Here is a 13,907-nt window from a genome sequence, read left to right on the forward strand (position 1 = left end):
ATTACTGTACTGCGTTTCCTACTTCAGCTACAAAGGATTAATCGAACTTTTTACTATTCTTCTTCAATTGTCAATACAAAAACCATGAATTTTAAATTACGTATAAACGCAATAATGACGCCAAAATAACAATCTTAAGTTTGTGCGAGAAGGTATTGCAAGCTAGGTTTCATATCCAGAATAGACCAGTTTCGAAAACGAATTAACTGGAATTTAGATAGCTTTAATTATCAGTGCCTTTCAACAGAATAATCCATAGCTATAAAAATAAAACACAATATGTATTTATATTTTTCTAGGGTATTTCATCATAGGTGTGTCGCGAGGCGTCATAGTTTCAATAATTGTCGGTGTTCCATCTTGCAATTTGTTTATAAATTTTCCAATCCGTTTCTGGGACGTCACGGCAAAAAACATCATTTCGTAACCTCCACCGCAAACGCCACCTTCCCATCTCCCTCTGCCCCTGACTTTGCCAACGTCAAACGGTACTTGCGACATCGCTAGTCGGCTTAGGTGAGGTACATTTTTGATCATGACTGTATACTATAATTAATGTAATTGTCATCAAAAACAATACCAACAACAACTAAAACAACGAGCACAATACGTTATGCGTCACTGCGTAATTGTTTTATACACCCTTGCTGGGGCTGGTTTTATTTGCTTAAAATTACAAAACTGATTGCCTGAATGGCTTAAAGGCCACATATGGATAACTGATGGTTTAGTGCTTTGTAACAAATGGATACATTTGCATGTACGAAGTAGAAGTCAACAATAGCTTATTTAATACCCAAAATAAAGTACACCGAGCCAATGTATTATAATTATAACGTGTTTTTATATCATGTGTACGATGAGTAAAAAGAGTATATTAGGCTTATCCAGGCAGAAGGAAGCACCTCCTACGCCAGAAAGTACATATACACATATATTCAAATTTAGGCGATGTCTAGCTCCATTTGTCTGGATGAACGTCTGTATTTCGAAAACCGCTGAGCCCAAATTGATCAAACTTGGACTGTAGACTCTCCTAGTCCCTAGACAATGGGAGTTTATTTTATTAAATACAATAAATGTACTATTTAAAATGTAAGACGTCTACCAAACTTAAATTGTCCAGCGTACTCGTACACCTGCTAGGCTATAAAAACAATATGACTTCGGAATGATAATGATTCGTTCCTAATTACCCATTGTGGAGTTTAGCCGCATAACCCCCCAATAACAACTCAATGGAAAATTTATGATTGGAAGTGAAGAACCACTTTACTGAATGTCAACCAACGAATAATTCGCTGCTTTGGCAGATTAATTTCTGGAGATATTTACCACCGTCGCTGCAAAAAGTTGTGTACAATGAAGGAATGAAAGAGTCATCATATGGATATTTTATTTTGTGTATCCTGTACCCGAAGGATGAAATGATATGCAAAGAGCAGAAGGAGGTGTAGCAGACCGCATATTATAGATAACCTTCATTAATGAGCAGCATGACGAGGCAACTTGATATAGACATGTCCGTCCCTATAATCGCCAAAAACTTTATCATTATCCTTATTATTTTTATATATTCAGTTGCCATATGACCGATCTGTGCAAACATTGCTGTCAGTACCAACAACTTTATTGTTTATTAGGATGTCGAAACCAAAATTAATTGATTTTTTTCGTATTAATCTAAAGTTTCATCAAAATCGACTCACTATATCATATAGCTGCCATGTGAATGATTGGCTTACTTTAATTGCTGCTGAATGCCACGTTTTCATTGTTTTAAATAGCCAACCATATTGCGATCGAAAACCAATTCTTATCAGGCAATAAGATTTTTGGAAGGCGAACAGTTATGCTATCCAAACATACTAGTTTCCGATTTCATTGCAATCAGTCCCATTATCATTGCTGTATCAATAGCCTTGATGTGCAGGTGCAGGTGGTCGACGTATGAGTGCCACAATACGATTGTGGACGGCAACAAAAGGCAGAAGAGCTGGTATTTAAAATTATATCAAATTTAAATCTAAATATAAAACTGAAACAATAAACAAATGAAGAGGCAAACGAGTTCTTAGTAATTGAATGTGTCTTTATTTCCAAGAAATTATATGCTCTTTAGGAATACTCTTATCCATTACACAAAACTACCTTTAAATATCTACTTGATTTGGAAAATTTGTGCAAATCGAGGAAATTATATAGTATGGCGTTGTTCTTGTTGTTGTTGTTGCATTGGGTAAACTATTTACTGGGAATTGAAAAAATAGCTAGACATTCTTATTTTAATATAAAAACTTGACAGTTCGTAACCTCTAGGAGTTCACAAACAGATCTTAAAGCATAGATTATCCTCTGTATTTAAATAATTAGTGTACCTTAAACACAACTTAATGAGCAATATGTTAGACTCTTCCTGGGCTTGGGACAACAATCACTGTTGCGTACATTGCGGTTCATGTTAAGAATGTAATGCAGGCTCTTGATTCTTAATTATTCATATTTTTGATATAAGTACACAATTTCATATGAATTGGCCAACTTTATGTTTTCTTTTGTGTCTTTCTATTTTGACTTCTGGAACTTCTTATTGTTTTTAACTTACATGATACGTATAAGGGGCTTTTTTGTTATTGTCCCTTATATTTTCCTAATATTTAACGCCTACACACACCACACATACATACATAAGTAGAAGTAAATTTTTGCTTTTAAATTTAACGCTTCACCCACCAATTTTAATTCGACTTCTTTGCAATAGGCATAGAAAATATGCGAATAAATATTCGTATTCTACCGAAAAATTGTACTGCATTCATCATGCCTGAATTCCGTAGCCTCTACGCCTCGTTGCCCCCGATGTTGTTATAGTTTCGGTTGGTGAAGGTAGTAAAATATTTTACGTTCTGATTTCTGATTGCTTGGCATTAATAATTACGCATAATGCGCTGTTCTATTTATATTTTTATTATTGTTGTTACTATTGCTGTTGCCTTCATATTGATTTGTGTAATTGATTTAATTATTGATTAAGAACTGCAGCGCCCGTTCCGTTGCTCCCTTCCCTAGGTTTTCCATCAAAACAATTTAATGGTTGCCAGTTCCCTAGAGCCATAAATTATGAAGCCGTAAATGTGTTTCCAGTTGCTCGTACTAAGCATTTAGTTAATGTTTGTGTTGGCTATGTGTGTGAAGGTCGAGCGCCGTTGAAGTATTCCCGGGTGCCATAACGCCATTATACGAGTATGTATGTGCATCACATAAATCGGAACACTTGTAAAACGAAGTGTTTAACGACGTGGAAGTGATGTGCACATCTAATTACCAAAGTTGCTTGTGCCGAAAAAAAAAACACAATGAATCACTAACAATGTGTCGATACCCGTGCGAATGCGACCTGAATCATAAGGTAGGGAAATAGTGCGCATATACAACTATGTTACAAATAAGCACGAAGTGCCGGCCCCAATGACTCCCATTGTAAGCCAATTTAGAATTCAATTCAATGGCGATATATCGTTAGCTTACTTACATTTATTTTATACGTTTCGCTATAATTTTCATTTATAATTTTGCCGAATTTTCATAACCTGAAGTATCAACAGTGGAATGCCAATTTAACTGAAATATTTTCGGCCAAACTTTATATTTTGTTTTCAATAACTGCCCTTTAAATGTATATGATATTATTTATCTTTGTCCACCAATTTTTCATTCAGATATGTTAGTTCTGAATTCAATATTTAAAAGCCAAATGTGAACGCTCAACGCTCCAAGACATGTTTACAATGATCAAGATCGAGAAGAATGGTAAGGCTTCAAAGGGAATTTCAGTGATTGGCAAATTCAAAAAAAAGCCAGCATGCCCTTTCATGCTTCGAGTAGACGATATAGAAAAAAAAAAATTGGACATCGATTAGTTTTTAATAAAGAAGTACGCTATTTCTCCGATATTTGAGTCATTGGATTTAAGAATTGTGTAGGCCAATCTCTTTCTTTGGTTAGAAATCATTCAATCATCAACTGGTTTTCAACGGCACTCGCACATTCTTTCTTTATTCGTCTGGAGTGTATGTTTTGAGTGTTGCTTGAGAGCTGCGCATAAGTAATCAGGCCTGTTCCCGTTTCCGGGCTCGGTCAAATAATACGACAACTAAATAAATCAATTTTGCAATTTTCGTCAAACAATTGAGTTATTCTTCAAGCTGGCAGGAAGAAATTAGCTTTTGAAACCTAGTGACTCACTCGTTTTCCGGAATTGAGAACATTTGCTAATTTGTTTGAGCCTGAAAACGGGAAGAGGCGTGAATATTTTCGTAACTTCTTTAAATGCCTGACTCTAACTTGAACTTTCCCTTACATTTACAGACAGATCCATGCAAAATGTCTAGTCCTGACGATAGAATACCAATACATGGTAAGTAACGAATAAACGTAATGGTGTGGGTGGACTAGATGTCCTGGAGGGTTTCAATGGGTGGCACTATAGTATTGTGGCGACCAACAAACAGACCAACCGCCCGACCAACCGACAATATGCGAATACATAACTGAATTGTACACAACAGAACACACATACACACAACAAAGATAAGCTAAAGTATGAGTTTGTATATACTTACATCTATATAGTATGTTCGTACATGGAACGAAAGGCAGGCACACAGATATAGATACACAGTATATATATATATATATATGTATATATGTGTGTGTATTGCTTTTCCAAAAATAACTGTAATAAGCGCTGAGTTGTGTGCAAGAGGCAGGCGCTGTCTGCCTGCCGCCTGGCTGCTCGCCTTCCTTACTTCCTTCCTGTGATGGTAGGTCGGTAGGTGGCTTAGTTCTTAACAGGCTCTGTTTTTACTGTCTTTGCCCGGGTCCTTGGTTTGGGTTTGTGTCTCAATCTGAATCGGAATCTGGGCTTGGGCTTGGGTCTAACAAGAACCAACAGCAACGACATTGTCCATGGTCGTCGGCAAATGCAGAACGCTATTTCGTGAAAAACAAGTGGTTCCATTCGCTGGCCTGCCTTATGATGATAATGTTGAGGGTGGTGGTAGTGTCGAGGGGATGGAAATGATTTTGACGCCAACATTGTTTCTGTCGTTGTCTTGTAATTGCAATTCGGTTTCATCCACCTATTCTGGTTCTTGGCCATTGTTGCTTTACTTATAGCTTAGCACGTGGAGGGTCCAAATGGAAAAGAAATGTTGGCATAATCTTTAGCTGTCAACTCTCGTCTTGAATCCAACCGCGTCCGTTACTCGGCCGCCCCCTTCCCTTCCACCGCTGCCGTAGCTGCTCTCAGCGTCTCTGCGGCCTGTTTGTGTATGACTAAAGAAAACATTCGTTTATCGATTTTGTGCTATTTTTAGCAAATTTACTTGCCTTTGAAAAAAACAAAACAAAAACAGAAACAGCAACAATGTGAAGTCCACGCTGTCGTCGTCGTTTTAGAGGCAGCGTCGTCTGAAACTTTGCCATCAGAACATGTTGTATACATATAGTATACATATCTATGTATGTATGTAAGTATCTACATACACACATATGTATTCAGTTTTGTGTGTGTTTGTGTTTGCGTGTGGGCTTTTTGCAATATTTTGCAGCTGCGCCCATTAGACAACACAAAATTGTGGGTGGGTGTTGTTAGCCTAACAAATCAACCAACCCATCAAACCATCTATCCACTAGCTTATCAATTTTGCATTCATCGATCGACCAAAATGTTCATTTTCATTTTCTCAGCATACATTACAGTCCATCCTAACTAAATGCCACTAAAAGGAGATTTCGAAAATGCCTTGAAATTGATAATCCACAAGCAAACTCATAGCCAATTTTCAACCAATCCATTGTGGCTTTGAGCTTAAAATGCAAATTAGCTTAAAAGATGATCTCTTGTACGATGTTCTTTTATTTATTTTGCTGTCGAATTCCGGAATACGCTTTTGTAGCATTCAGCCCAAATGGATGTCGATCCTTGTTTGAAAATTACATCTATTGAAGAGACTATTTACTAAACAGGTAAATAGTTTGACGCCCACGGTGCTTGGTAATTTTTCGGCAATTCTCTATGAATCACGCAATGATTTTGTAGATGTTGTAGGTAGTCGTCAGTCCAACCAAAATTCTACTTTGCAAGTTAAATAGTACCAAACCAATAATTATGCTAAGAAAAATGTATCGCGCCAACATGAGACTTTCTAGAGCAATTCATTCCCGAATGGAACCGTGTCTGCAGCGATGTCTGAGAACATTCTTAGACTAGATTTGGTGAAAACCCATGGATCACATATGGTACTAATAGAATAGAATTTGTTTGTTTATATTCATGCCATCTTAATAAATAAGTACTAAAAAGACTTTCGTCATGCTTGGCAATGCCGTAAATATTAATAAAACTTGATAGATATGTGATTAGATAGGACAACCATACCATATTTGGTATCTAAAGTAATGGCTCCAATAACCCCAGAGCTTATTTAGAAAATTAGAATTTGTTAATATTTCTTAAGGCAAAGATGCTATATTATTTTTATTAGTAACTTTTATACACATGCACACTTTAAAACAGTTGGGAACAGCTAAGAATCGTCTTTAATCGGCTTTAATCCACTTATTGTGACCATGGTGGCAATCGGAGGTGCGGCAGGTGTGGTGCGTCCTTCTTCTTCTGTGTTGACAAAACTTTTAAATTACAAGTACAGGCGTTGTTACTGCATACATACATACGTACAGATACATATGTATATTTACATACATGTGCATTTGTTTTTGTTGAATTTCATGGTCGATGCCGTGGCCTTAATGTGCGTTGTGGTTTAGAAATCAAATTGCAATACTGCATGCATACTCGTACACACACAGGTACACATGTGCGTGTGCGTATTTTACGACTTTTATTCAATTTCCTTGCACCTGAGAACCCCACATACACACATAAATGACACCTGCCACAATCGCACAGACAGGCAAAGGTCAGCCTAAGCGTGTCGCCGTTTAGGTGGCATAGCTGGAAAACCCAACCCATTCACTCCCAATTCGGCGGCCGTCCTGCCTCGCCATCTTCGCGCCATTAGCAATCTTTGTGCCTTGGGCAGTTATTGTAACGGCACATGCTAAGAATAAAACTCGACTTTGTCGCTCTTTCTCTCTCTCTCTCTCTTTCTTTCGCTCTGACTAACTTTTGTGATGGTGTGTGTGTGTGTGTGTGAACACATTATATAAAATCGTTAGCTTTATGTATGAGCGTCAACTTGTGCCTTGCTCTCATCCTTGTGTGTTAGTATGTATATGTGTGTGTGCAATAATTTGTGTTGTTGTCCGTTTCTGCCTTTTAGCTTTACATTTATCAAGGTAAAGTTACGCACACACATGCAGACACACACAACGACAAGTGTATTACTCGTAACTCGAACTTGAAGCCCTCACAGCGAACGGCGGCCTAGCCAAAACACAAAAACAGAATAACACCTCCTACTGATCCGCCCCATCGCCAAAGTCGGCGTTGTCGTCGTCGTCATCTCCGTATTTGTTGTTGTTGCTGATGTTGCTGTTGTTGTCCAAATGCCCAAAATGTATGCGAGGCGTGCTGTTGTGGGCTGCTCTGTGTCTATTTTTAGACGTGCTGGAAATTTTCCCCAGCACCACACAAAGATGCACACACACACACACACACACACACACATACAAGAACGCCGCTCTCATATACACACATTCACATATGTACATACAAATGTCGCCTGCTATCACTCAAAACAAAGTTAGTGAATTGAATGGGTCGGGTCGGGCCTATCAGATTCGTGGTTCGTGTGGCGCCGACCTACACATCGGCTTGTTTTTCTGTTGTTGTTGTTGTTGCTGCCCTTACAATGACTATAAATAAAATGCCCTACACTTAAGTTATGCTTCGTGAACTGGGCACAAAGAGTACGAAGAGGAACTGTGTAGTATGTACAACTACAACGACGAAGAAGACTGTAACTCAAACTGTAGCTGGTTTGTTTGCCTGCCAAAGCTGTTGTTGTTGTTGGCTTATGTTGTTTTTGTTGTATCTGGTCAATTATCCAATTGGATTTTAGTTTCATAAAATTTACGATGAGGTCGCGATAACTTGTTCGTTGAAATTGCGCTTGAATTGATATACAGTTGTAGTTGTTGTACAAACATATGTTACTCGTACGTATTCAATGTATTTGTGTATGTACATACATATGTATGTTTGTGCATGTAAGTGAGTAATTCAAACTGCGTGTGTTGTGTGCTTTTTGGTTTCTATGTCAACGCATTGACCTTGAAAATTTCAAGTGACCGACGGACGCAACAGCAACAGCAGAAACTTTTCAAAGATGTCGCAAAAACAGCTGACTAACTGTGACTCGAACAAACGAAAACAACACCCTCAACCTCATCAACCATCAACACAAACGCCCAGCACAGTTTGGGAACAAACTTTTTTGTTGTGCACCTGCAATCACTGTCGCAGTTGCAGTCGCGGCCGTCGTCGCTGCAGCGCCCTGCCTATAAGTGTATTGTTGTTTACAAGTGTCTGCCTGCACACACACACACACACATATATAAGCACTAACACATCGGAAGAGGGGGTCATGGAAGTGAGCTGCAGCTGTTGCTTACGCGCTCTCTCATTCACACACGCGCCGCCTCGCAGCTCTCTCGTTTGTTACCTAAGTTCTCTCTCGCGTGCTTTTTTGTTGCCTTTGCTTTGAATTTGGCTTTTTCATTTAATGGCACACACACATATATTTGTACATATTGGCATATGTATATATTGGTTGTTGGTTGGGTCGGTCGGTCGGTAGTCGGTCAACGGGAAAAATATTGCAAGCAAACGTCTGCGCCAGCTTCGATAGAATTTGCTTTTTGTGCAATGTGCGCGCGACTGACTTAAGTTGGCTTACTGGCTGCTTTTTGTTGTTGTTATTCTTGTTGCTTCTAAATATACTCAATAGCCATGCACGATTTATAAAAGCTGCTATATATAGAACAGCAGGTCACGGCCTATGCGAACGGCAACCAACAGCAGCAGCAACAGACATACACACATAAACAAGCGCAAAAGTCACTCACATATGTATGTATATTCATATACTAGATATGTACATACATATGTTTGCATAGATGCATACATACATATGTATGTACATAAGTATGTATTTGTACATATATATGTATGTATGTATATAGTATATGCGTTAAGCTAAACATATTGCCATTGTTATTGCTGCCTTTTTTCTATATATAGTCTCTCTCTATATAGACAAATATTCAATTAAAATCAATTCCCGTCGTCGTTGCTGCACAGAAATCAAAAATAGACGTGCGCGTTGCTGTTGCTGTTGCTCGTTGACTGCCTCTCTGCTTGCCATTCGTTTAATTTCGTTCGCTTTTGCTTTTGCTTCTACTTCTTTTCTTGCTTCTTTGCTGATTATTTTTGCTCACGTAAAATGCCAAAAAGCATGCAAAAAACAGGAAAAATAACAACAACAGAAAATAGCAATAATGAATAAAAACGAGCCAAAAAGTTATCTTTGTCTGCACCGAAATTATATACCCTTCACTGTGGCTTACAACAAAACCATTATTATTCCCTCATGTTTATGGCCCAGGAACTACAAACTTTACTGCACCTGAAAAATGTCGTACTTATTTTGCTTTTAGTTATCCATTATTTGGATCACCTTTTCTGGCTAACATTTTCAATATTCAATTTGGTTCCAATATCTTTATAAGCAATAATGTTTGACAAACAAGAAAACGTTTCAAATGATAAGTTTTATGATATCGTGATCATTCCACATATTATCTGTGTCCGTCAAAAGAAGTATCTTCCTAATGAGCTTAAACACTAAAAACAATAAACACCTTACACTTTTAAGTGACTTGATTGTTGCAGAGGCAGACATACATATGTATGTTTGAAACTCTTATATAGTACATATGTATATTTATGAATGTACATATGTATGCTGTAAACCACCTAATAATGAAAGTCCTAAAATTGCAATTAAGTCAGAGCCACAAACACATATTTATCGCGATTTGGATAATTCTTATCGTCGTATACAGTGAAAACTCTCTTGGCCGGACACTCACGGTCGGCTAATTTTTGTCCGCCGAAGGGGATATTTAAATACTTTATACACCGATCGAATGTTTTAGAAAGTGTCCGCCGAAGAGAGTGTCCGGATAAAAGAGGTGTTCATTAAGGGAGTTTTCACTGTACCTATAAAGTATCCTATACCATCCTTCTTTATGGGCGTTACAGACATATTGGTTAAAATATATCCCTTACACTTTTCAGCGAAGGGTATTAGAACAAGTGTCAGTCAATGACAAAGCAGAGCAGTCAGGCATTCAAGTGTGTGTGTGTGTGTGTGTGTGCCTGTGCCTGTCTCTGGCTCTGTATGTGTAAGCCGCCTCATCAAACGTTATGTGTGTCTTGGACAATTTTGCAATTGTTGGTTTAGTCATGAGCAGCAGCAGCAGCAGTGGCGGCGGGCAATGTGCGCAATTAGTCCGTCATCCAGTTAAAATGATTTGAGCGACAGCGGGGTTAAGAGACGAAGAGAGCGAGGTGAAGAGAGACAGAGAGAGAGAGAGAGAGAGAGAGAGAAAGCTCAGCGTTCGTGATCAAATGAGTAGTAGCAGTAGATAGTGGTCGGGCGGTGGTGGTGACAATTATGAGATTGGGGCTGGGGCTGCCGCCTGGCGTTCCTTTCCTTTCAATATCAAAAACATTTTGTCTTACGGTCAGTCACTCAGTTGCTCATTTGCAGCGTTTATCAATGAAAATGTTAGCTTTGTTTTCACTGCACTTTGCCTGTCGACAAGCTATAGCGTTGACGTTGGCGTTGCCGTTGCCGCTAGCGTCGACGTGGACGTTGACGTTGACAGCGATGTTGTTGGCATGTTTTTTGTGTTTGTGGAGCAGCAAATCAAATTAGTCGTACGGTGGTTAACAGAGCGGTATGTGGGGCGTGTGCAGGGGGCATTCGCTAACTGAAGACAACGAACTGGTATGGGTCTGCCTGCTGCCTGCCGCTGATCAGACGAGGTTTTGAAATTGTTTGACGTCGCCGTCTTCGCGTCACGTGCCGCACGTTGGCCGAAACAACCGAATAAGCAAACGAGGGAGCGAGCGAGCGTTTAGAGCAAGTTGCCTTCAATACTTATCTAAAGAATCGAGCTGTGGCATGTCTGGCCGTTCATGTAATAGCTGTAAACTTGTACAAGGTTACTAAAAATAGTCAAGCACATTCATATACTATATGCCAGTATATTTGTATGTAACATACAGACATGCATGTACATACATACATGCATATATACACGTACATAGTTCGACGTTCAGTCGTCAGAAACGACGGCATTCTAACTACATATGTATGTGCGAGTATATATGTATGTATATTTTAGATTTATTTTTAAAAACGTCTGATAAGCGCGACCGCTGCGCTCTTATCTATATAATCAGCCAACGTGCTGGCACACATATGCACACATACATATGTACATGAAATTCATTTATGTATTATACGCATATAGTCGAAAATGTTTATACATGTTTCCATTGTGTGACTTGGTATTATGTTTTTGTAAATTATTTTTGGTGCTTTTGTAGGAAAACGTGCGTTCAATACGTACGTGCACACATTGTATGCAAATACATGCATACATACATACATATGTACATTTATGTGTACATATTCCGTTCTCTAATATTTTCGTATCTCGCTGTTTACTTTTCACATTTGCAGATTTACCGCCAGAAGCCGGAAACGGTGAGCGAATGATACACTTTGATGTCCACCACCAAGCCGTTGATATTGATCAGCAGATACTGGAGGTAAGTTTGCGATGTCATTGTACATACATATATGTATATATGTATATGTATATATATACATATACATAGTACATACAATATGTAAACACAAGATTGTACTTTGGTAAATTGAAAATCTTTTTGACTAACGACACCACTTCATATGTGGGAGTGGAAATCTCCACAAAAAAAAATTGTGTCTAAGGGCACAATTTCTTTTTATGTTAACGACTGTGAAAATACTATTTGCGTAGTAAATAATAAATAACTAGCAACTCATTTTTGTACGATTGCTGAGATGAGAGAAAACACATGAATGTGTTCTTCTGTGCGCCCAGAAGAATGTACGCCACATCTGGCGTCTCTACGTTCTATCGTTTTCCTAATACAGTTATTCAAACTAATCATATACAGCCGAAATCGCTTTAGGTGTTACAAAAATTTGTAACATCCGTTTTCGGTAAAGGCCTTTCTGTACCTCTCTATAAATAAACACGAATATTTGAGATTTCTTACCAAGTCTTTGGTTTTATTACGCATACGTAGACACCAACTTGGCGTATACGTAATTTTTCAGCAAATGCTAAATTGGATTACACAACCAGCAGAAGGCTTGGCTGATCCCATACACTGATCAGCATGACGAGGAGGTCTATTTAGCCATGTCCGTCTGATTGGTTGCAAAGATATCGAGGAAATGTTGGAGCAAGATTCAAGGGTAAAAAGGGTATTTAGGTGTTTCACTGTTTTATACTCATATTTTAGTTCTTTTCAAAACACCTTTTCTTCTGACGCCAAACATTTTCCTTAGTTGTCGCAATTATATTTTTTTTTTATAAAATCCTATTTTACTTTTAAACCCTTCAACTAATATTGGCTTTTCAATATAAGTTTGTAATACCTTAAGCTGAATTTTTCCATGCAAGGCTATTTATTAGCCTTAAGACTGTGTTGGTTGCTAACTTTTTACTTTTTTTTTTTTTTATGGGGCTTACTTCTAAACTGCACAGCGAACACATATGCTTGATTTTTCTTGAAACCGCTCCATCATATTGTATAAGCATGTTCTGCCGATTTAGGTATAGCTTCAAAGTTTTTGAAGCTATTTGAATCAAATATACAACTGCCATTGGAACGATTCGTTTTAAAAGTTATTCGGATGAATATTTGTATTGTTCGTGAATGAATGATTTATTTAATGTTTTATGTTTAACGAACACGAAGTGGTAAAGAATAATTATAAACTTATAAACTTCGCTTGAATTGAGTACATTTTTGTAGTAAAAAAATTGAAATCATTGTACCTTAGTATGTAAAACAACTTTTGAATAATTGAAACACACTAATCATTTATAAGTATGTATACCCGCAACATGGAGCATATCCAGCACCCCCTTCTATACATATGTATGTTCATCATGTTCTCTCACTACGATTGACAAATATAAGCTAGTGTGGGGGAATATTATTCGTGGAAATCAAATCGAGTGAATGGTATTATTGAACTTTTTCCGAGAACCAAAAATTATAACAGAGTCAACAGATGGTCGACCGGACACACCACCTATTTATCTAAAAAGCTAAAATGATTGCAAACATAATGCTGGAGCTTTAGTTGCGAACCAAAGTTGATTTGCGGTTCAGGATGTTGTTTCTTTCTTCTACAGACGAGTATAAGCTGGGAATTGGGGAAGCGTCGCCGATTTGTTGATATTATTAGAAGCAGGCAGATATCGTTAGGCAGATACACCTAAAAGAATAAGCACATTATTGGAAGGGTGTCTGAAAATATTAATGTATACGGAATCGATCAAAAATTAGCCCAACAAGGCTACTCGCAAAACACATTTACATATGTGTGTATGTATATAATACAAGTATGTACAAATATAGATGATTCAATTCTTGCATCAGACCTTCAAGTACAAACAAGCAAGCACATTAATAAGTATAATATACTACACCTATATATACACTAGTGTAATTATATTAGACTAGTTTATTTTACAAAGAACTATGACTATATTCAATTAGAATATATTTAATATGAATAGTG

General features: G+C 37.8%; 1 protein-coding gene across 4 annotated transcripts in view; it reads left to right on the forward strand.

Annotated features, from left to right (window-relative positions):
- The window catches only part of LOC115627505 (histone deacetylase 4), a 32,871-nt gene that overhangs the window by 2,979 nt on the left and 15,985 nt on the right, over positions 1-13,907 (forward strand). For 2 of the 4 annotated variants that reach the window (XM_030523198.1, XM_030523196.1), the window contains exons 2-3: positions 4,369-4,417; positions 11,784-11,872. In XM_030523198.1, the coding sequence (XP_030379058.1) occupies positions 4,384-4,417; positions 11,784-11,872 (123 nt within the window). In that variant the 5' untranslated portion in view covers positions 4,369-4,383. Of the gene's footprint in view, positions 1-4,368; positions 4,418-11,026; positions 11,260-11,783; positions 11,873-13,907 lie in introns of those variants that run through there. The other 2 variants (XM_030523195.1, XM_030523197.1) reach the window with 1 other exon arrangement.

Source organism: Scaptodrosophila lebanonensis, unplaced genomic scaffold (genome assembly GCF_003285725.1).
Source record: "Scaptodrosophila lebanonensis strain 11010-0011.00,11010-0021.00 unplaced genomic scaffold, SlebRS2 tig00000096-arrow-pilon, whole genome shotgun sequence".
Taxonomy (NCBI): Eukaryota; Metazoa; Arthropoda; class Insecta; order Diptera; family Drosophilidae; genus Scaptodrosophila; species Scaptodrosophila lebanonensis.